The 24,095-nt window shown below is 42.4% G+C and overlaps 2 protein-coding genes across 4 annotated transcripts in view; one reads left to right on the top strand and one right to left on the bottom strand.

Annotated features, from left to right (window-relative positions):
• Window positions 1-234: 234 nt before the first annotated feature.
• LOC128839010 (thioredoxin-like) lies at window positions 235-9,978 on the top strand. The gene is made up of 5 exons (XM_054031622.1): window positions 235-351; window positions 4,127-4,231; window positions 5,828-5,887; window positions 7,974-8,039; window positions 9,765-9,978. The coding sequence occupies exons 1-5, from the start codon at window positions 328-330 to the stop codon at window positions 9,825-9,827; spliced, it is 318 nt and encodes a 105-aa protein (XP_053887597.1). The 5' UTR covers window positions 235-327; the 3' UTR covers window positions 9,828-9,978.
• A 2,865-nt stretch (window positions 9,979-12,843) lies between these two features.
• The window catches only part of PTGR1 (prostaglandin reductase 1), a 30,077-nt gene continuing 18,825 nt past the window's right edge, over window positions 12,844-24,095 (bottom strand). For all 3 annotated transcript variants that reach the window (XM_054031620.1, XM_054031621.1, XM_054031619.1), the window contains exons 3-10: window positions 24,027-24,072; window positions 23,011-23,070; window positions 21,028-21,192; window positions 20,042-20,159; window positions 18,344-18,499; window positions 15,962-16,067; window positions 14,600-14,718; window positions 12,844-13,557 (exon numbers count right to left, since the gene is read on the bottom strand). In XM_054031620.1, the coding sequence (XP_053887595.1) occupies window positions 13,447-13,557; window positions 14,600-14,718; window positions 15,962-16,067; window positions 18,344-18,499; window positions 20,042-20,159; window positions 21,028-21,192; window positions 23,011-23,070; window positions 24,027-24,072 (881 nt within the window). In that variant the 3' untranslated portion in view covers window positions 12,844-13,446. The remainder of the gene's footprint in view (window positions 13,558-14,599; window positions 14,719-15,961; window positions 16,068-18,343; window positions 18,500-20,041; window positions 20,160-21,027; window positions 21,193-23,010; window positions 23,071-24,026; window positions 24,073-24,095) is intronic.

Here is a 24,095-nt window from a genome sequence, read left to right as displayed (position 1 = left end):
GAGGATTCCCGCGGCCCCGCCGCCTGACAGCTCAGCGCAGTCCCGCCGCCCACTCAGGGAGGGGGTCTTAACCCGCGCCACTCAGCGCGCGCCGAGCCGAGGGGGAGGGGACGGAAACCCGCGAGCACGAGCTCCGCTACGTCAGCCGTTGGTGCGCATCCTCCACTTCTGGGAAAAGGGAGGGGCGGGGCGCGGACCGCGCGTGCGCACTGAGGCCTGGGGGGTTGGCCTCTATATAAGCAGGAGGGCGTCGGCACCACGCCAGAGGCACTAGCGGTCCAAGTATCAGTTAAGGAGCGTCTCGTGAGCGCAACCCGGGCGGCAACGATGGTGAAGAGCGTGGGGAACCTGGTGAGCAGCGGTTGGTGGCGGGGCGGCCTCGGCCAGCGTCTCGGGGGCGGGCAGGGCCAGCTCGGGGCGGGCGGGGTCTCGGGGCGGTTCAATGCTCGGGAATTCGCGGGAACGCGCGCGAGCGCAGCCCCGCCTCGTGCCCGCGCCGTAAGGCTGAGTGGCCCCGCCGCGGGGGGGGGGCGCGGCCGGGCACGCCGCGGTTCTTCCCCTTTCCTCCGGGGCAACGGTGTCCTCGGGGCCTGGCCCGCGCTGCACGGCCGCCCCCACCCCACTGCGCCAGGCCTCGGGGAGCTGCTCCCCTGAGGAGCCTCTGGCTGAGCCGGCGGCCGGTCTGCGCTGGGGAGGGGATCCACTCTCCTCCCCTCCCCCACCCCCGGTACTGCGCGGGCCTGGGTAACTGGCCCCTCCCTCTGTAATTGTTTGGCGGTCTCGGTTCGAGTGGTTCTGCTGCAGGGCCACGGCGTTACCTTGGCCAGCGTGGCGATCAGCTGCAGGGAAAACTGTCAGCAGCTGCAGCGAGGACTGGCGCTGTGGGCCCTGCATGGGTTAATTGAAAAACAAAACTTCAGCAGAAACTGATGTCGGGCACGCCCTGTGCTATCACAGTATCGCTTCTTACTCGCCACTGGCAGAGGTGGCGTTTTGATGATGTCAAGGCACTACTAGTTTGTCTACCCTCTAAAAAATGAGACCGATGACTACAGGTTCCGTGTCCCCTGTTGATTAGCTTGTGTAGTAGTGTAACAATTATGGAAAGTAGGCAGATTCCCTTCTTGGGGGGAGGAGGGAACATTAGGTCAGGAATGGTTTGTGCTCATCTGTGCAAGTAGTTTGCCCAGTACCTTAGGAAGTGTGAGTAAAAGGGGGACCCGATGTTGACAATAACCAAATCACTTTACTAGTGGTCTTAGCGCTCTAGAAACACTATCTTGTGACAAACCGTCAATGACGCAAAGCTGCTGTGATTGTGTCCTCTTAATTTAAAACTTAAGCTGTTAAACAGAATTATTCTAGTAGTGAATTGGGTCCTAGTTTTTTCATGTAACCCCAAACTGGGTTTGCCAAGGTAGCATTCAGCATAAAACTGAACCAGATTATACCCAAGTGGTCCCAACCTAGTGAATTTCATTGGCTTTATGAATGCAGTGAAGTAGAGAACATGATGTCTGAATAGCATGTCAAGGAATAGTTATTGGTAGGTTAATGCTAGGGCCTCTGAACCAGTATTTTAGTGCTCAGTCGTCACATAGCTTCACCAGATTATCTAAAGTAATATTGGTTCCTTCAAAATCTAAATTGGCTTCTTTGATCCCTTAATTTACAAGAATTTTTACAGTGCACATCTTGTACATGGCCACAAATAGTCAGGAATAAATGAGTTCTATATTCTACAATTTAATTGTTATTAGTGTCCCTGCATCTCTAAGGACTACAAATTCATCTAACATGGCTACCTTGAAATTCAGGCTGTAGCAACACAACCAAATCCAATTTGTACAGATGACTGTCTCTGAATTCCACAATACAGCAAATTATATAGCAGAATTTACTTGCGGATAATGTTCAGCCAACAATAAAATGGTACATGTTCCGTTCCTCTATCAGTTTTATTTGTAGCAGCCAAATTGGGCTGCTTTTATCAGCCATCTGGCCAAATTTCTGAATTATAACATACTAAAGGAACACAGCAGTCTTTTAAAATACCTTAAAGTGGCTGTATCTAAAGCTAAGCAAACCTAGTGGGCTTTTAATTGCATTCATCTAACTGTGTGGGATTGTACCTTTTGAGTCTTGTGCTCAAATTTAAGCCAGCTGGTTTAAGTGAAATTCAGCTAACACCTCAGTCTTGGTACAAAATATAAATCTGCTTCCCAGAGTCCCTTGGAGTGATGTTGGCTCAAAACTAGTCCACTTTCACAAATGTAGATGGTTTCACTACAGGAGTCTAACAGCTCTAGCTAGATCTGCTGCACATGTAAGCTGCTTAAATAGAAAGAGTGGTTCCATCCTTTGCTGAATTTACAGAAGACTTGGATGTTGGTGCAGGAACATGAAGAAAATTGTTTTCCTGGTGGAGTCTAAATGATTGTGCAGATTTAAATATATAGTAGGCTCCTTAAAATGTAGCTGGATCACATATTGTTACATCACTTTGGAACATGAGGTGGTGGTGCCCAGTGGATAGGGCATGGACTGCAAATTGATTCACCTGGTTTCCAGTTTTGACACTGACCTTCACACCTCTGCTTTTCCTCTTGGTCAAGGCAGCTTGAGCTACGTAATGTGGAAGGTAGCTTGCAGTGCCAGCCAACAGTGCTCCTCAACTATAGACAGGAGGTGTTTGAAACCGAGGTTACATCCAGGTTTCACTTCCGAAACCTTTTTTTTTTTTTTTTTTTCTTTGAAAGGAGGAGGCAGGACGCAGATGGGAGAGAAGGGGATCGATTTTTAAAAGTAGTATTCATCGTCCTTTTTTCCTTCAGCTGAGGTGACTTAGACCTCACCTCTCTCCGTGTCCCAGTACTTGGTACCCAGAAACCCTGTCTTTATAAGAACATTTGTCACCTGTTTTCTCCATATCGTCTGACTTGATGCTTTCCTAGTCTCCCCAGATACTGTTAGCAGTTCCCTGACAAGTCTCTCAGATGTTTATCATGCTATTTTGGGAATTGAATAAGAAGTCACTTAGCTTGCAATCTAGGTATATAGCCCAAAACAATCTGAACATCTAGGTCCTTCCCTCCCAATGGTGTTCTTGCCTAAAGAAAAGGCAAACCGTACATCGGAACTCTTGATATGTCATGCATAGAAGCACTGAACCTTGCAGGAAAGCTTCCTTTTATTGCAAAGGATGATCCACTTAAGTATGAAGACTGTATAATTGGTTCTATAGTGCAGTGTGATTAGCTTATACCTTGTTCAGGGACATGTAACTGAAGTGAGAGGTGTAATTCTGATCTATCCATTTTGGATTGGGGGGGGGGGGGAGAGATGCTATTGTGCTATGAAAACAAAAGGTAGGGCTTTGGTAGCTATGGGCATGAGTCGCCTGCTTTGCATCAAAACCTACTGCTTTGGTGACTTTTAAGAATAAAAGTTCTAAATACAGGATGAAAGAACTGGACAAACTTGACTGAATGCAGTTAAAACGGCATTTTCAGGAACAGTTGACTGGAAACAAATGTTTGTATATAAGGAGAAGTTGGGTTTGTGGTTTCTATCTGATTAGAATAACAATTCTAATAAAAGATTTGTCAGATACCCTCATGTATCAAACATGCCAGAACACTGGCAGTAGGAAGCACCTGCTTCACTAGTTAGAGCAAGTATTTGATTAGAACTCGACAAACTCTCCGTCTCTTGTGTAATCTGCATGCCTAGTTCCTTTTTAATGCAAACTAGAAAGGAAAATCTAGTCTCATGTAGTAGTTCTTTTGTTTGGCTTTGGGCCAGCCAGTACAACAAATCTGCTGCTACAACTTAGTGGGTAATTCCTACATGAGAGAACTTGTTATATTGCTGAAAAAGTAATAGGTTATTGTAATAGCTCTTGGGTTGTTGTAGGAGAAGTTTTTTGGACTCGCGCTAGTGTATTCAAAATCCACTGATTCTAAAAGTCTTGGTATGCAACACTGGCTATTAGGATTGAGCCACCAGAATATCCAGTCTGTAAACGGAGTATGAACTTCAAAAACAAGTTCTTCATAAAGAAGCGGGACTGATTTGAGCACACTTGCAAAAATAAAACTTGGTGTTGAATCTCTTCTCTCTACAGGAAGAATTTAGGTCTGAATTGAAATCTGCTGGTGATAAACTTGTAGTTGTTGACTTCTCGGCCACATGGTGTGGACCATGCAAAATGATCAAACCCTTTTTTCATGTAAGTAACAATGCCAAACTCAATACTCTGCTAGCTTTTACAGCTGAGACTTGACTAGTGCAATGCTATTTTACTATAAAACTAGGTCACTATGGATGTCTGAACGGTCTTGTTACTTGACACACATGGGGAAGACTTGCAAGAAAATTTCAGTTGTGACCTCCGTGTGACTGTAACCAAAACAATGATATTCCTAATGTTGTCCAAACAATTCTTCACCGCTCTCTTTAAAGCATTCCCTTCCTCCCCCTCCAAAAAAGTGAAATGCTCTTCACAACTTATTGTGAGGATCGTAACAAACTGACAAGGTCAAGAAAATTAAAATAAAATTCAGTCTCTGGTGCCATAAAAGACAGCCTTGTCAAATGATTTTGAAGTCTAAAACTCAAATAACATTCTAACAAAATGACAGAACAGGCTGAAATAATATTAATACTTATGACCCAAACAAGAAAAGTAAAGAACTGTAACCCTGCATGCTAACTCCAAATAGCCATCAGTGAAAACTAGGAATCATGATTCATTAGTGTAATATGTGGCTGTGAACTATTACAAATGTGTAGCTTGGAAGTTGTACCATTTCCTGGTACAGTAGAACTTCAGTTATGAACACTTCGGGAATGGAGGTTGTTCGTAACTCTGAACAAAATGTTATGGTTCTTTCAAAAGTTTAAAACAGAACATTGACTTAATGCAGCTTTGAAACTTTACTATGCAGAAGAAAAATGCTGCTATCCCTTTTTCAGTAGTTTAACACAGTACTGTACTGTATTTGCTTTTTTGTCTCTGCTGCTGCCTGATTGCATACTTCCAGTTCCAAATGAGGTGTGCTTGACTGGTCAGTTCATAACCCTGGTGCTCATAACACTGAGATTTTACTGTATCTACTTAGTTTATGAAGGGTAAACCTTTTTGATGAATGAAGGTACTTCACATGTGACTCTCCAAAGTTTCAGTGCTATTAAAACTTTGTTCTAATTCTCTTGAGGAATTGAGTCAAACTTTCACAGATTACCAATTTTCTTCTTTCAAAAGAGAAACATTACAATATTTAAAGCTATTAAAAAGGAGTACATATTTGAGATCCATCTGAAGGAAGAGGGTACATGTATCACTCTGTAGACCTGTAAATCTTACTCTTCAACTGACTTGCAACTTGCTTAATAGTTTTAAAACTTCATTATGTCTTAGGAGCATGCAAATATAACCATCCTAGAGACATATGTTACATGACTTCATGGTTGAGGGAAATGCCTTAATAAGTTCCTCTCTAACTACTTAGTTTAAAGCTGGGTAGTGGAAGGTTTTCCTTTTACTAAAGATCTTAGTAAAAAGCATTTGAAACTAAAATGTACTACTAAAAGTCTTAATGACTTCTGTGGTACATGTAACTGAACTCTTGACGCTCCAGCTAGTGACATAATTGCTCTATGGCAAATGAAACTTGTACTTACCTACTTTTTAGTAAAAGATACTAACTAGTAAGATTTGTTTTTCCTCAAATGGGGCTCCTATATAAGACTCCTAGAGCAGTCTTAAACTAGGTTTATATGAAGTAAAAACTGCAATTTTAACACTTTTGTTTTAAAACTTTAGAGTCTTTGTGAGAAGTTCCCAGACGTAGTGTTTCTTGAAGTTGATGTGGATGATGCTCAGGTAAGGTCCTCAAATAGTGCACCAAAAAGTAATACTGTTTGTGGCCAAACTGGTAGTAAAGGTTAACTTTGCCATGCGATTTAATACTGGGAAACTTGTCTCCTAAAAACTTGGTGTTTTTAGGACACCTACAATGGTCTTTGCTCTCAAAATGGTCAGTCGCTGCAACAGTGGTTACCTAGAGCAAGAAACTAGGGATTAATTGTTATTTCTAAAGGGAATATTTTAATCCCCCTGTTAGTAATTCAGCATTTCTCCATCATGTACTTTAATTCCTAACAAACACTAATTGACAAGAGATCGGTCTGATTGCTAAAGTGATCTCGATCCTGTACTCCTTGCATATCCAAAACTCCTGTTGTCCTCAGTGCATGTGAATAACACTTGATGGAAACATTTAAACTAGACCAAAATATCAAGAATTCATTTTAAAGTCCAAATGTTAATAGGGGGATTTCTCTAATATCTGGGATCAAGCCATATTAAAATGTAAACTTGAGTTAGTTTTCAGTTCTTCTAGGGAAACTGAGATCCTCTCAGGAGACTTCTTATGTTCCTAAAAGCTTATGCTTAGGGTTTCAGCTGGCCATCTACAGCAATCAGTTAGGGATTCTCTTGCACTCTTACTCTCAACCACCCATTGTATTATGGGTTTTTTTAATATCCTTCCTCAGAAGCATTGGGGTGACCATTGCTGCAGATGGGACATTGGATGGTGAGGGACAGGTCTCTGAGGTGGCACCACTGTGCAGTCTCAGATGCCTGGCTAGCTGGTTCTTACACCCCAAGCATGTGAGGAACTGATTGCCATGTGTGGCGTTGGGAAGGAATTTTCCCCCAGGTCAGATTGGCTGTGGCTGGCGGAATAGGAGGGGATGAGGGTTGTCTTCCTTTGCAGCATGTGGATGTGAGTCAGTTGCCAGAATTATCCGGGTATACTGCACAATCACTTCCATGCCATTGGAGGGGCCTTGGGCACAGGTGCCCCTTGATCCTTGCTTTTGTTGCTTGTGGTACATATGTCTAGTCTCCTGTGGGTTGTAATAATTTGGTCAAATTTCAGTTGTTGGGTGTATTGTGCAGGGGATGGCCTACAAGATACAGGAGGTCAGACTAGGTGATCTGATAGTCCCTTCTGGCCTTAAACTCTGATAACTACTCAAAGCTTCCACTTGGCCCTTATATAAGTGATACAACATTTGTTGCATTCTGAAGTACTTATGCTGTAGTAGGCTTGTCTGTGTATTGGCAGTATTTCTAGCTTGCTAGCAAATCTTGTTTAGAATCTGTGGTCATCTTGCACTCCCCTCCCATAGTCTGCTAATGTTCTAGAGGAAAAACTACCTACTTATGTATTTGTCTTCCTGTGCCCCTGCTGTGAAGGTACCTTGAATAGTATAGGCACTGCTCCCTGCAGGGGTTGTAGCTAATCTAAATTTCACTCACTCTCTTCCCCTCTCCTGCCCTGAACTTTCAGTTAGGGTGACTTAATCAGTCTTTGGATATGTGATCTATTAAAGCTGATGCTTCTCACCTGAAGCTATTGTGTGCTAGTGATAAACTATTCTTGAGTGGTAATAAACAGCAGGAACACTACTCATTGCTTAAAAGTTTCTGTCCTTACATAATGAATGATGAACACTTCTAATTGGAATATCTTCATAAGCCTTTCCAATATAGGTTCTTAATAATTGGAACAGATGGAAATAACATCAGATTGCAAACCTGGCTGACTAGATGCTTGTTTAACAAACTCATTAGGCAGACCTTCAGCTGTGAAATTACCTTACAAATCAGGCATGATATGGAAGAAAGTTAGCTTTCTGTAGTATTGTGCTACTTTCTGCAGAAGTAGTCGTACTTGTTTCTGTCTAAACAAATCCAGCAAAGAGGATGAAACCACTGCTAGTTGTAGGAACAGGAAGACTATAGTATATCCACATAATTAGTGACTGGTCTTAAACTGACCAGAGTAGCAAATAATTACTTGGTTCCCTTTCATTTTCTGTAATCGGTTACAGATCTGATGTCTGGTTAGTTATGTTTAATTTGCCAAGCTAAAATTGCAGTGAAACTTTCTTTTTAGGACGTTGCTTCAGAGTGTGCAGTCCAGTGCATGCCAACATTCCAATTCTACAAGCAAGGCAACAAGGTAGGTTTTCAACATTCTTAGTGAAACCGTATAGGTGCGGGGAGGAGGGATACTGGATGCTAAAACACTAAATATGAATTAAACTAACTACATGTATAGGGCCCAGAAAAAACATTTTAATGAGGTTTAACGCAGCTGCTGGAAGTTATTTTAGGGAAAAATAGAAGACTGGGGCAAGTGACCACACATAATAGCTGTTTCCTGAATAAGTCTCTGGAGAAATGGCACCTTGTGAAGATCTCACAATAGCTTGCATCTCAATTTACCTCCTGAGCAATATAGTTCACTTACACATACTCACTTAGAGCACAAATGGCTTTAGAGTAGCCTCGGAAACAAGAAAGTTCATATTGGCACCCTAAAAAAAGGATAATGCCTAGCCTTCTGCAGTGGGTCACTAATGTTAGAAACAAACTACTTCTAAGTGATTTAACTGCATGTAACAAGTTCTGGCAACATTCTAGGTTTGTATTCCAGGTAAATCCTAATGTGAAGTTTTGACCCAGACTTTGAGCCTCTCTTCAGAACCTAATATGTCTGAAACCTGCTTTATGCACCTATCCCAGCTGCAGGCCAGCTGGACTTAATTTTAATTAGTATTCCTATCTTTTTGTGACCCAATCATAACTAAATAACAATTCATAACTTTTTTCAAAAAACAAGCAAACTAATCTATTAGATGTGTTTAGTCTTCAGCTATATAGAAAGGCTAAGGAAACAAATTCAGTACTTCTGCACAATTCCAAAATTGTAATTACTGTAAATCATGGCAGAGCTGATAAAAGTCTAAACTCCAGACGCTATAATAAAGAACTTGGGCCAAGACTACTTATGCTTCTGGTTGGGATATCTGATTTAGTAACCTCATTTGGCTGGCTGTTCTCCAAAAGCACTTAGTTATGAAATAATTGGATGGATGGCTGTGCTCTAATATAAAACAAGTCCTTCATACTGACTGTCATCTTCATTGTGGACTAGTGTATAACCAGACTTGCAGGCACACTGCTCAGATTTTCTTCATGTTAGGAAGGCCTTCCGGGGGTGGGAGCTGTGGCTTTCAAAAACTAAATTTGCCCATCAGAAAATATGCCTCAATGTTGGGTGGATTGAATAGGTACTATGTTGAGGGTAGACAAGACTCTATCTTCTAGAATCTCTAGTAACTTTCTCTTTAAAACTAAATATCCTTTTGTTGTTGTCTGTTCCTTTTTGACAAATCTAACTTGGAAAACATGTTCTCCAGCAAAGTATAACCTAAAGTTAATTCATCTGGATGTGAAGTGGTGTCATAACACCTTAATGCAGTAGGTGAAAAGACATTGTCTTGCATCCAGAGTTTAACTGAATAGTTTGACCTCTTGTAGATAATATGCAAGATTTTTGGTAAGAAAAGTAATTCTTTACAACCTTTGAGAGCCAAGATTGACATGGCATATGTGTAGCTGTTTATGAAATCTGTAAGCCTTTGTATGTGTAAGGCTGGAGTCAGTAGGAGGTGCTTGGAGAACAATAAAGCAGAGTCTGGTCCAAAGTGTGTAAAATACTTCGGGCTGCAGAATACAAAATCTGGAAATCAAAACAATACTTCAAACCGCCAACATTGGCCGCCACTTATCCTCTGTTTTATGGGGCTAAAATTGCCAATATCTTTCCAGGAATTATAAAACTATTTGGGCTAAAAATCACTGTTTTAAATGGCTGCTATTAAACAAATTATTGTTACAGGTGCATGAATTCTCTGGAGCAAACCGAGAGAAGCTTGAAGAGAATATTACCAAGCTACGCTGATCGATCAGTGTGAACAGTTAATGTTGACTGTTTATATATAGCCTGTAACTTTTTCTACTTATGGAGTCTAATCAAGTTAGCTAAATATGTATCCAAAATTTTGTCCCTTCAGACTGTAAATGAGTACAATAAAATGTAAATTCTTCACTTACAGAGACTGCTGTCCAGTGTGTGAAACTAGGCAGCTTGCATAAGATATAGCTGTATTACTTCTGGGGGTGGATGGCTAGGTGGTAATGTGGTGGCCTACTGGACCAAATGCTAGCTATGAAGTTAATCCCCCTCAATCCCTCTGAAGTAATCTCCTAAAACTAGATGGCCATTCTCACTAGTATTGACCTGTTTTGTACAGCATGAGATCGCTATTTCCAGCAGTCTGTCCTGTTTAAACAAAGTTCTCAGTGCAAAAGTTCACCATAACCCATCTTAATCCAAAAAGCATGTTTTGCAGTAATAGACACATTACGTGGTACTAATCTATTTTACTCTGCTCAGGTTTAGAGGTGCCAACACAGTCATGCTAATGTCTAAGGTACCAAAACTATAGTTTTAATGGATTTAGGGGGTCACAGTGTTAGAAAAACATTCCCAGGATTCCATATTCAAGATGTCTCGCTTGCCTGGTTCAGAAGTAATATAGTGAGGAAATATTTGATGCAAAAACTTGAAATAATGAGGGTGGGGAAGAGTGGTCCAAGCAACCTTAGCAAGGTTGGTATGTGTTACGTGCTGTCAATTGGTTTCATTGTCTGGATGACTTCAGGTTAAGACTTTTTTCAATTTCTAAGTCTAAAAAAAGTACTTTGGTGCTGTTTGTCACACGATCATGGGTCTGGTCTATTCCCCACCCTGTAACCAGTCCCCTGGGAGTGCCCGAGGACCTACACCATTCCCCAGGGGCAGGCACCTGTTCTCTATGACTGAAATGAGATCTTGGGGCACTAGCAATACCCATCTGTTAGTTCCCTGTGACAAATCAGACAAGCCAGACTCGTACAGTACAAGGCCCCTGCAGCCCTTCAGGGCATAATGCACTGAGTATTTGCATCTGCCTTCCAGAGTTGTTTGCTGTTAGGTGTCAATTGTTCAGTCATTGGGGTTTGCCTTGTTTCTTTGATTCTCAGTTGATATGGGTTGGTTTCACCAAGTTCTCTAATGACCCATTGGTGACACCTCATGTCTCTTCTTCAACTCCAGGAGCAGTGTTAACCTTTTGCACCTCTTGGGTAGCAATGAAAAGCACTAAGGGAAAGTGAAGCCGACACAAGCTTCATAAATTACAAAAGATTCCCACTCTGTCACACTGAACTCAGCTGACTCAAGCTGAATAGAGCTGGGGACTTCTTATGTGACATCTTGTGCATTAATTCATCACACAGCAACCTTACAATACTACTGATGAGTTAGTGGCTAGGAGGTTTTATTGCATGGATCATCAAACTTAATAGTTTAGTGCTACACTCCCTTGCACAAATCAGAATATAGGTAGAATTTACAGGTCAAGTTAATAAATTAAAAACTTGCAAAACCTGTCATGCCTGACCTATTATAGTAAGATTTTTTTTTTTAAAAGATGTGTCCTGGTCTCCCATTTTTCAGCAAGAAGGCTGAGCTGTATGTGTGTGAGTGGGCCAGGGCTTGCTTTCAGCCAGAACTACTTGCCATCTTTTCAAGAGCAGTGGAGCTGTAGGCAGGAACTCCCATCAACTATCAACAAAGTTGTGCTTGAGTCGATCTTGCTTTTCCTAGCTAACTTAGACTCTCAAGCCTGTATTCCTTGGCAATAGGTTAGTCAACTGCCTGAACCTTCAGGCTGTCTGTTTGAAGTTAAGATAGTTGGACTGACACAACTGGAAGGCTAAAGATGTAGTATTTATACCACATGATAGTTCAGACTCTAGCAAGGATGTTTGCTCTTGCCTTAGCATCAGGCATAGGACACTTCAGGTTTTTTCTTTTTATAAGATGTTGACTTTAGACTCCATTTGGCTTACTTGAGCCCATGCAGAATCTAATCTGTCTTGGCAACAGGGAGTGTTATCTAATTTTAAGATGCATTAGCTGCTGTTGCACTTAATACATTCAGCATTCATTTATTGGCATGATAGCCAGTAGAGCTAATATAATATAAGCACTGACTTGGATGACATGAGCATGCGGTTGAACCTTTCAGTTGCCAGGTGAAAGGCATCAGTCTGTCTACACCTTATTCATCATTTGTAGGAGTTCTGACCTCCCTGTTGTCTCCATAGAGTTCACTGCTTCTATGTGCATCTGCAGATAGAGCTGTTATTCAAGTTATTTACTACTACAAGCTCTCTATTTTAGGCTATTTTCAATATCTTTTGAGTTGAGCACTATTTTGTCTATCTGGGCCTCCCTTACTCTTCCACAACATGAGTCTTAGGGCTTGTCTATACTTACGCGCTGGTTTGGCAGCAGGCAATCTAACTTCTGGGTTCGATTTATCGCGTCTAATCTGGATGCGATAAATCTAACTCAGAAGTGCTCCCCATCGACTCCGGTAATCCTGCTCACCGTGAGGAGTACGCAGAGTCGACGGGGGAGCCTGCCTGCCGGGTCTGGACCGCGGTAAGTTCGAACTAAGGTATGTCGACTTCAGCTATGTTATTCACGTAGCTGAAGTTGCGAACCTTAGTTCGATTTGGGGGTTTAGTGTAGACCAAGCCTTAGGCACTCAGCTCACAGGAGGTAAAGGCATATGACCACTAAACTCCTACAGAATTTCCTAGATTTGGATACATACTTGTCCTAGTGAGTGTGAAGAGCTGCCTGAGTTAAAATAGTTATCCTCAAATTGGCATGGTGGGTGTGGTCTGAGGGAAGGAGATGGTGTGTAAAACCCAGATTTTGGGGGGGGGGGGGAGAGATGTCAGTCTTTCCCAAATTAATGTGGAATGCATAGCTGATCAGTCAGGTTATTTGATGCACAAAAACAGAACAAGTCATAAATATTGCCACTCTGTAGTCAGTTTCATGTCAAGGTAAGAACAACTTTCTTTATCAATAAGATTTTAATGGTATATTTTTCTTTGCATAAACATAGCATACAGCTCTAAACTATTTAATTAGATTACTGCTGGGTTAAATGTTGTGACTGTGACAAGCATGTTAGCTACAGAATAAAATCCACATTTTAAGGGGATCTAGTACAAATCTATTAATGACTATTTAGCAGATGCTATTTAAAAGATTGCAGTTGACTTCTGTTCTCTGCATGGACCTTAGATGACATCAAGCTCTTAAGCAGCTCAGTTAAGGTTCCTTGTTTTTAAAAATAAGGTCAGATCCTCAGTTAGTATAAAGCCATATAGCTCCACTGACCATTTACCTGGGTTAGAGTATTCGTCTAAGTCTCAGAATCACATGTATCAATGAGGACTGATTATAGCAGCGATAAAGTGGATTAATCACTTAGCTGCAGGAGCAACAATTTGTTGTAGCATTGCATTATTTGAGGAAGCCTCATTTTCCCCAAACCAGTTGGACTTGTCTAATTTGAGTATACTTTAGCCCATTTAAAAGTTGTGGCTGAGCATTTGGCAACAAGACATAAGCTATTGGTATGGCTTTCCTAAAGGAATGAATCACATGCTCTTTACACTTTTATTATTGCTTTTCCAAGGTTTTCTCCCTTTAACAGTCCCATGAAAGCTGCTGGCATTTTTTCAAATCCTTCAGTAACATGTTCTTCACACTTAATTTTCCCCTGTGCAAAGAAAAAAAAAAACTTTACTCAATTTTATTCTACTGTGCAGGTGGTCTAAACTGTAGCTAGATTCCTTCAACGCGTATCACTCCTAGCAGCTGATGTGAACTGTGGTAGTTCTGTTGAAGTCAATGGAGCTGAACCGGTTTACATCAGCTAAAGAGCTCACCCTTTGAGAGTAAAGGGTAATGTCTGTAGTGTAAGATTATTTGTTTTAGTGACCTCACTAGTCAATACTGCTCAGCAAAAGTGATTTAAACATGGCTGCTGCTTTTGGTGGCCTATCTACCATTGTTCCTCTAACTGATGCCAAATTCCCTATGGAATATCAGTTGTTACTTTTGTAGAAGCTAATTGCAATAGGTCTAACAGAACTAAGTCTTCAGATGTGGAGCATTAAAACTCTCCAGAAACAAGATTTCTCTTCCTCCCCTAGTAAGTGCAGTAGTGCCAACCCAACTGATAAGCCCCACAACAACTGTTGGGTGCTTTGATGCTTAGTGTTGTCTTTAGGTTTCACATTTTCAAGCTTTACTCTGCAACCAAACTGAGGTAATAATAAAAACAAAATTCACAAGAATTGGCCATGCTTTAAGTGGAGGGGTAAGGAATAGAGCAAGTACTTTAAATATTTGGCAGGGGGCAAAAGAGGCAGAGTTAAAAGGTAGTTGGACTCATTTTGAAATGGGTCTTAAGAGATTTGCATTTAAATTTAGGGATATCCCAGGCTCCCTTCTCACTCACTTGTCAGCTGACTGACCTTACAGTAGAGATGAGCTGAGTCTGGTACCTTGCCCCTTCAGTTTTGGCCAAGCATAGTTTTGGCTGCTGCATGCCCTATTCCTCTCTTCTGTATTGTTCAGCATGGTTTGATGCTGACACACACTACCCCCACACCTCCTGCTAGAGGGACATGTTGGGTGTGGAAGAGCAGTGTATGAGAGCAGACTTGGCTCGTGTTCGCGTGGACAGGCTTTTGTAAAGAGGGAAGTAGCAGCATAAGTTCACATACTGTAGTCTGAGAAATTGCCACACCTCTTACCTCTACAACCCATCTTAACAATATCTTCAGGGCCTCCTCACGCCTGTCATTCCACCGTGAGACGATAAATCCTTCCATGTAAAGTTCCTTGAAGATCATTGGGATCTGAACATAAGGTCCTGTTGGAAATGGTAATAGACAAAACCGTGGTAATATTACTTTGTTTAAAACCAAACCAATGTGCAGTAAGGAGAAGCTGAGATGCTGATAAAGCCAAGCTAGTCAGCCCAAGGCTGCACTTCTTGACCAGATTGGGCCCTGCACAAAATGGTGACAGTGGTGGTGCAGACCACCTCACCCCCAAATACACATAGCCCAGTGGTTAGAGCACTGACCCTGGAATGTTAGAAATGCCTAACCTGATTTTCACCTACAGTCAATACTGACTTCAATTGACTACCAATGCAAATCCTACCATAAAAGTAAAACCATCTAAAACCCTAGGGAAAGAACTTTTCCATCTAGATGACTGAACTGTGTAATCTGCTTTGCCACAGAAATAGCATGCATCAGGCTGTTTTACCATTGCTGTTTGTGTTTACTTAACATTTGTTAGGTAAATTACACCCTAAAGATAAAAAGTTGGAATCCTTGAAACAAACTAGCTCTTCATTTTCTACTGCCCCCTAGTGGTGTGCAAGAGTAACACTCTGCAGTAAAGTCTCATTTAAATCACATATACCAACTGTCACCAGGTCTGTTATATGGTGCATTCTCTGGTTGTACTCTGCAAGGGATTCCTTTCCTGCTGCTATTGGCATTTTAGATGAGAGGTCCAGTCACTGCTTGTGCTGAAAATTAGTAATTTACACTTCTTGAACAATTTATTTCTATGGTTGTTGCCCATCACTACTCTTTCCCATTCCTGTTAAACCAACATTCATCCCCACTCCCCTCCCTTCCTCTTGGTAGATGGACAACAGGACAATGTGATTTAACTATCTGGAACTGTTTTAATGTTAAATATCAAAGATCAGTTATAAATTGTTGAAGTGAGGGGTTCTCCCATTTGAGGAGCATCCTTGTTTACTCAGATGAAGCTTTGACTACACTGAGCCTTGCTGTTTGTCTGTGAAGCTTTACCATTCCGTGGTGGGAAAGGGCCATGAACTAAATGTGTTTATTTGCTTTTTAATTCTGGGACAATACAGCTTTGTTTTTGAGGCACAGAATACAAGATGATTGATTAACTTTGTCCTAAAAATGCAGCATTGGGGATGCGTTTGCTCCACAAAATATATATTTTAATTTTGAGGGTTTGTTTCGCAACATAAAAACCATTAAAAGAATTCAGAGAGGAAAGTTCTTTCTTCATTATTTTTTCCACCATAAAAAGTAACTAACTGACAAAAAGACTCCTACCTTTCTGGGGCACTGTGTCATTGTATCCAGAGATGGCTCCACACACAGCAATCCTCCCAAATTTCTTCATTTGATTCAGAACAATACTTGAAAACTCTCCACCCACCTAAGGTAGTCAGAACATAGATAAAGTTACAGATGAAACCCCTATTGATTATTGAGGGGCTGAACTTGTAAACACTTAAGCATGTAAATAACTTCTCATGTGAGTTATCCCATTGAGCAGTGCAGATCTACTGAGGAGCTAGTCACTAGAGTCAAGTTACTCATAAGCTTAAGTGCTTGTAGGAGCGGGCCCTTATTTGGAAGTGTTTGACTCAGAAGCACTGCTCTGGGCCCATCTCTGCTATATGTTATGTGTCAGTCCCATAATATCAAGACTGAGGGTCAGGGTCGTCTTGGCACGCCGTTTCCTATTTAGATAGCACCAGCTGTACACAGCATTTTAAAAACACATAAGAGGACATAGTGCCTGCCCTGAAATGTTCATCTAAATTAGACAAAGGACAGGGAAGAGATTGAGTTTGAGAGCAGCAAGATGAACACCTTGGATCTAATTTAATATCAACCTGGAAAGGTAAGCAAGGTTAAACAGATAGAGGCATGGTATGAGGAAGGAGGTGGATGGTTAGCAGGTGAAGTCTAACCAGAAGTAGAGTTTTTTTTAGGAAGGGGTGTGTGTGTGTGTGTGTGTGTGTGTGGATGAAGGGGGAAGCAGCTGATCTAGGGAGAATGTGAAAAGGGGAGTGGACAAGATGAAGGCTTTGATGGAGGTATAAGGAGCTGGAAGAGTGCAGGCACAAAGCGGGCTTGGAAGAGAGAGACTGGGCAGAATCTTGAAAATAGCACCAGAATACCAAGCAAGAATTTCTGCTGACAGTATATTTACAGTATATCCCATTAGGACTCCAGCACTGGAATGATCAGATCTTCCAAATGGCCTGCCTGATGCAGGAGTGCTAATTATTTAAATGGGTAGACAAACAGTAGTAAGCTGTTGTTCCACAGCTTTCTCATAGGAGTCTGTGCGAGAAGTATTTTGTAACATCCTCTCCTCAGCTTGACAAAGCTTCACTGGCAACATGCTTTTTCCATTTGCTTGGCAAAATATTGAATATTTTTCCCTGTGTTTCTAAGTGGAGATTTTTGTGTTGTTGTTTTATTTGTGCACCAGCTGTGCTGATGTCAGCCCGCTTCTGGGAAAAGGTTGTAAATTCTGCTCAGAGCCAAGCTATTCCCAAAGGGCATGCCTTAGCATTTTAGGAGAGTATTAACACTAAACAACTTCTGTGTTTCTTTCATCCTTACCACCCTCCCCACATATATACTCTCAGCTATTGACTTTAATTAAAATACTATGTCTATAGGGAGGCTACTTTTCCAAATGCTCACCCCAACATCTGCAGGGCACTGGAGACAGGGATTTAAAGGTGTGATGTGAGATCATGTCAGATGGGAGCCTAGGCTTTAACTTAACCAGTTTGGATCTACTAAAGAACAACTTGCCTTGACTAGAGCTTTTGAAGGTATTATTACATCGCGTGAAATCAGTCTAGCTCATGCAGTTTAACACCACATCTTTAAATCCTAGATGAGGCTGAATAGCTAGAACTGAAACATGGTTGATGTAGTCATGGTACTGATGGCTATTTTCCTGACCTGCCACCCAAGACAGTGTGTCAAGGGCTCTATCACACCTAGGCAGACAGGTCCTTTGCTGCTGAAAGTCAGTGGAGCACCATTGAATGGAATGCACCTACACCAATTTACATCAGCTGATCATCTAGCCCAGGGTGACTTTTGTAAGTGTCTTCCATGATGAAGCCACACCTTATTATGAATAAGGGGGTGTGCTTGTCAAGAAAACCTACGAAGATCAGAGGGTTGTTTTTTTTTAATCTGTAATTACTGACATTTTGGGACTTTTCCATGTTGGTGGGGCAGGGGAATGCGGGGGGGGGGGGGGAAGGCATTGTGATGGTAACAGTTGAACCATTTCCCCTGAAAACGTTGAGGGCTGCCAAATTGGGGCAGGAGGGAAGATTAAATGAGCAATAACTCCTCATCAAGGCCAATGGTTTGCCAGGGATTCCTTGACTGCTTTGATCTTTCTGGGGAAAAAGTCGAACCCGCCCACTGGCTTAAGAATAGCAGTGCTCCTGAACTGGAACTTCAGAATTCCATGAAAACACAGGCCAGCAGTTTTCGCTAGCAAAAGAGGAATTTGAAAGAGAAAACTGAAAGAGAGCGTAAGCCCGGACATTCTCTCAGGGGGCTATTTCTCACAGGACTAAGCCACAACATTCCAAGTGCACGTCCACAGCAGAAAGAAGTGAACATTTGCAACAAACTGCACTCTTGCCAACCCCAGCTTGAACTCACGTTATCAAAGTAGCAGTCGTAGCCATCGGGTGAGGCCTTCTTCAGCGCTTCTTCCAAGGATCCTACAGTCTTATAGTTAAAGGCTTCATCAAAGCCAATCTGTTTCAGATAAGCAACCTTTTTATCTGAGCCAGCGCAGCCAACCACTTTGCAACCCTGGAGGAAAAGAAAATACGTCTTAACGCAGAGGTGGTTTCAGAATAAAATACAAGATACAAATGAGATGCTACATGCCACCAGGCAGCAGAGCCTGCAACTCTCCCTTGCCTTTCCCTGCCCTGCACAGCTTTGGAATGCTGCAGGTTCCCCAGCTCCCACAGCCTTGAGTCGCCCTGTGAAAGCGGATTCCCCTGCTTCTCTTTGCCCTGCACAGAAAGTAGTCAACAGGCGACATGAGACTTCGAACTCTACACTAAGGTATTTTATAGGTGTTCCGTTAGCCTCTGTCCTAGATTTTAGTGCTTTAGCTACGGCGACCCAAAAAAGGAAGATACCAAATACAATTTCAAGAGTGTCATTTTCAAGGATCCATCACTGAAGGGATTAAATTTATGACGTATGATACAAACCACTTAACTGTCACATTTCAGACCATTTCTCTTTGTGTTATTGACAGAGACAGAAAAATGTTTCTAAAAAAGTGTGTACACTCTTCTCCCTTCCCTTCTCCCCCCACATTTTAATCTCCTCTAAGGCAGGGGTTCTCAACCTTTTTCTTTCTGAGGCCCCCCCACAAACATGCTATAAAAACTCCATGGCCCACCTGTGCCACAACTGTATTTTTGCATACAAAAGTCAGGGCCAGTGTTATGGGTTAGCAAGCAGGGCAATTGCTCAGAGCTCCACACCACAGGGGACCCTGCAAAATTAAGTTGCTCAGGCTTTGGCTTCAGGGGGGTCCCAGGCTTCAGCCCTGGGCCCCAGTGAGTCTAATACTGGCCCTCTTGGCGGCCCCCTATAACCTATTCGCAGCCACCCCGGGGGCCCCAGCCCCTGGTTGAGAACTACTGCTGTAAGGTACATATATTGTATGATGCTGACAGGTGAAGACTTGCTTGTGGAGTAGTGGCAATATGTATGAGGAAAGCACATGCTGTATCACTGACTAAGGAGAGTGCTGGTTGCCAGGTTTGCACCAGCTGAATGATAAATGCAGGCAGGAATTGGTCATGGCATCTTTTATTTATTCCCTGGGGGCAATACTCTGTTTCTCATCTGGCTGTTCACTACCACACTGCTAGATACGCATAGCTAACTGCATCTGTGATCCTGGTTCTTGCAGTAAGCCTGTGTGCTTTAGCGGATTATGGGGACACTATTGACAGGGAGAACAGATCAGTGACATATACACATTGCAAACTGTTACCTATGCTCCTGGGCTCAATTCCAGGCCTAGCCCTAGTCACATGGAGGCAATGGGGCTTCTCAACTGAGTGAAGCTTCACAGGGTGGGGCTAGCAGTCCCCAGGAGCAATAGTAATTGGAAACAACTGCATCATTTTAATTTAATTCTCCTACTAAAAGTGCCTTGCCAGAGGTTTTTGTTTATTATTATTATTATTGTTAAACAACTGATCTTGGAGCAAGTCCCATCTAAGAGACGCTTTGTCCCCCTTCCTCCTAAGCACTCAAATCCCTCCACTCCTCTCCTTAGCTTGACAGTCTATGGTGTTCATATGAACAATTCAAGCCACTCACTCCGATTTTAGCAATCTGCCCCACCACTGAACCCACAGCTCCAGCTGCTGCAGTAACCAGCACGGTGTCTCCTGCTCTCATCTTGCAGATCTCAAATAGGCCGAAGTATGCAGTGAGGCTGAAAGAGAAAGGAAATGTTCAGTGGAGACATTACAAACACCAAGTCCGGTCATGCTTCATGTAGCTGTCCAGGGGAGGGGATATCTCATCCCATTAGAGATTCTATATGAAGTGCTCGGAATTATTTATAAGGTGTACAAAATCCATTCAAGCTATTTGAATGTGGAAAGCTAAACATCTTGCCCATTTTTTAAATAAATGTTAAGAAGCTTCTGTTCTGCCAGATCACAAATAACAAGTTGCAAGCTTTCCATGTGGCTTGTCCTACAAATATAGAGGTAAGAAAAGAAGCAAGTTAGGAGGAACTAGGCAAGAGAAAGCATAAGTGGAATGGAATTTCTTCTGTATTTAGGGCAGGGTTACCATGAACAGTAGCTCTGTTCAACAGGTATAGATGTGCTTTTGATGCTGCTATAGGACTGTAGAATTCTACAGCTGCATGTTTCCATCTTTGTGCAAACTCTGGAAATACAGAGAAATCGGCAGAGCAAGATCAGTATTTTATGAGCCCTAGCTAGTTACCACTGAAATCAAAAGGAGTCCTTCCATCAACTCTAATGTCTGTTGGATTGGGCCTTTGGTCTGCTTTTTAATTCCAGCACAATACTCTGTCCCCATCCCATATGGCCAAGAAGCAACCGTGCGGTCTCCAAGTAGGGGGAAAATAGGCTCCAAATGGAGACATAGAACTAAGCCTCGCACACGCAGGATGGGTCAAAATTCAGTCCCTCTTCAGTGGCAAGAGCCTCTCAGAGCATGCACTGATTAGGCTCAAGTGTGGCGTGGTAGAGCCTGCACACAGATGGCTGGAAATCTCAATGCAGCGAAGTTTGGTCAGTCTTTATATAGCCTGTGCTATGACTTACCCTGGCATGCCAATTGTCCCAAGAGCCAAAGATCTGGGGAGCTTTTCTGGCCAAGGAGGAAGCAGCTGTAGATCTTTCCCATCAGAGATGAAGTGAGTTGTCCAGCCTGAATTAGCCACAACATAGGTCCCTACTGGGTAGGTGGGATTCTTGCTTTCCACAACTCTGAGAAGACAAACGAAAGCCATACTTTACAAACCGCTCCTTCTCCCTAGCTTTGCTAAATATTTACATAGGGTTTGGGGCTGTGAGAGGGTTAGGAGGAAATGCTCCCTTTAGGCAGGTGAACACAAAAAACTAGCTACACTGTACATTTCCTGCACCTTTTTCTGAAACAGCTGGTACATGGCCATAGGAATTACCATACTGGATCAGACTTATGCTCCTAATATGTTAGGGAGGATCCCAAGCCAAAACCCTGACTGAAACACCAGTTCGGTTTGAATCCTGAGTTGATCCCTGCAGCTAGACCAGAAGGAGAGAGGAAGTTTGGGGAAATGGTATCTCACAGGGGCAGAGTAGAAGAGGCAGTTCCCTATTCAGTAAACCAGGTCCCTTTTCAAAAGCTGAAGACATTTCACCTCCTAAAGGCTGCTCCTCTTGTAGGACAGGAAGGGCTCTTTAAGAACAGCTTGAAAACTATCGGTTTGGGACTCTAATAATGAAGATAGTCAAACAAAAATAACAAAATTCAGCAGAAGGTGCACACGATCCTTTGGCACCAGACGCAGTGAATTCCTCAGCTCATTTCAAGTGAAGTGTTACAACTATTGATGGTACCCGACCTCTCGCTCAGAGGATTAGGGCTTAAATTTCCTCCCAACCTCTGGTTTCCCACACAGGACCACAAAGAAGTCTGATGATGATGGAGACTCTATAGCATTCCTTGGCAATGGTGAAGTTGCCATACGCCTTATCAGCAAAAGGAGTAAGGTGACTGAAGAGTATTCTCAGCTGGAATAGCTGACTGTACCGTTCCTGGGTGAGCAGTTATTACACAGCATGTCCTGCATACAAGCTGACACCTCAGAATATGATCACTTGTGCAATGTTAGCCTTTCCTGCTCTGTCTTGTAAGACCTCCCTTCAATGGCACTGCTCATGTGAGTAACGCAAGTAAGGGTAGTCTCCAGGCCTCCGAACAAGCTCTAAGTAGTACTAGAAGGCAGTACGGCTTCATGGGATGTTCTTGCTTTCTGATGGGTTACAGACTGATAAAGAAAGTAGTTGCCAGGAAATATGGGGCCTCACAGAGAAGTATTGACTAAAAGATGTAGCCAGTTGTGCTTCGTAATGAAAAATGTTTGAGACACCAAATAACCAAACTTAGCCAAATTTACAGTCTAAAGTCAAAACAGCACAATACAAAAGGAGAAAAATTCCCAGAAGCAATTCTTACGTCACAGTATGTGTGTGCCTTACACAGAAGGTGTGCCTCAATGATACACCCCCAAAACCACTCATATTTATATCATGGCTGATTACAAGTTAAAAAGCACCTTAAACATCATCCAAGATCTAACCCACCAGTTCCTTAACTTATTTTTCTGAACCTTTCCTTCTCTCTCTTTTGGATAGCACATTCCAAACAAGTTGGACATAGAGATACATCCCAACCTCTGCTTGGACACACCATTTATGTATCTTGTCTTTGACAGCTTTCCTAATGCCAATTTGCTGACTTCAGAGTCACAGTGTTGTGAGATACTTGGGTGAACAGACATGGGTGAACAGAATCGTGGGGAGACCATAAGGCATACAGTTAACATATGTATTATATAACTTTATGTATATAATGTATGGTATATTAGTATTGTGCACATAATACCTATTAATGTGCTGCATTGGCTAACAGAAAGTAATATAAGCTGCATGCATCTCTTATAAGTGACATTGTACTTTCTCTAGTGCTTTGAGTCTCCTGTATGGAAAGATGATAGTGAGTTAGGAAAAAAGAAATCAAGCAACTAATGAAGACCTTACCTAGCAACTTGGCTGCCTATCATTATGTCTCCCTCTTTCATGTATCTCCTACTATAAGGTCTGAAACACACAAAATGGAGAGAGCCTTAATTAAGTGCAAAACAGTCACTACAGATTACTGTCCTTTTTCTGATTAAGACACAGTGCACTGAGGGTCTCGCTGTTGACTATGCCAGATATCTGCAGAGAGACAGAGAGAAAGTTACATTCTCATGTTAACAAAAATAAAATATTGTTCCTAGCCAACCGCTCATGAGTGGAGATGCCCCTTGATCAACTACCGTGCTGGGCTAACTTATTACAAAATGATAGTCCCCTGCCGTTCCGAGGTTACAGTTATTATTAGAGAACACAGCTAGTACCTTCACCATAAGGCCCGGGTCAGGGACACAGAAGAACTGGGTTTAATTCCTGGCTCTACCATAAACTTCCTTTGTGACTTTAATCTCTCTGTGCGTCAGTTCCCCATCTATAAAATGGAGATAATAACACTTCCATTCTCATGCCCTTCTCTATGTATTTAGACTAAACTCTTCAGGGCAGGGAGTGTTTCTTGCTGAGTGTAGACACAGCACCTAGCAGAGTGGAGCCTTGAGCTCAGCTATTCTGTTGGAATATAAATAGTAATAATAATAATTAGGACTTGCTGCATAGATGAACAGAACTGCGTTTCACCTGAGTTCCCAAATGGTCCAGTAAAGCCCAGTGAAATTCTACGGCTGTAGTATAGTTATTGCACAGTTCAGTCCGGTCTACTCTGCATGACTGAGCTGCGCTGTAGCCGTATGTTGTGGAAGTGGGGAGGATACTGTGCTGTAACCAGCTCCACCAATGTGGTCGTTGCTACAGCGTAGACGTTGGTGAAGACATAGATGGGGCTCTGGTGTTTCTATAGGGCAGGTAGCCCCTGAGAGGACCGTGGAAAGCCAGATGCTCTGAATAAGCACTGCTTTTAGGATTCAAAGTAGCAATTCAAAGTAGTAAACTAAACTAAAAAGGAAGAAAGAAAAGCGTACCTCATGTAAGGATCAACACTGAGAAACACAGATTCAAACAGCACATCTGCAATAAAAAGGATTAGCGGT

This window comes from Malaclemys terrapin, chromosome 6 (genome assembly GCF_027887155.1).
Source record: "Malaclemys terrapin pileata isolate rMalTer1 chromosome 6, rMalTer1.hap1, whole genome shotgun sequence".
Lineage (NCBI taxonomy): Eukaryota > Metazoa > Chordata > Testudines > Emydidae > Malaclemys > Malaclemys terrapin.
This window is presented reverse-complemented; position numbering and strand designations above follow the sequence as displayed.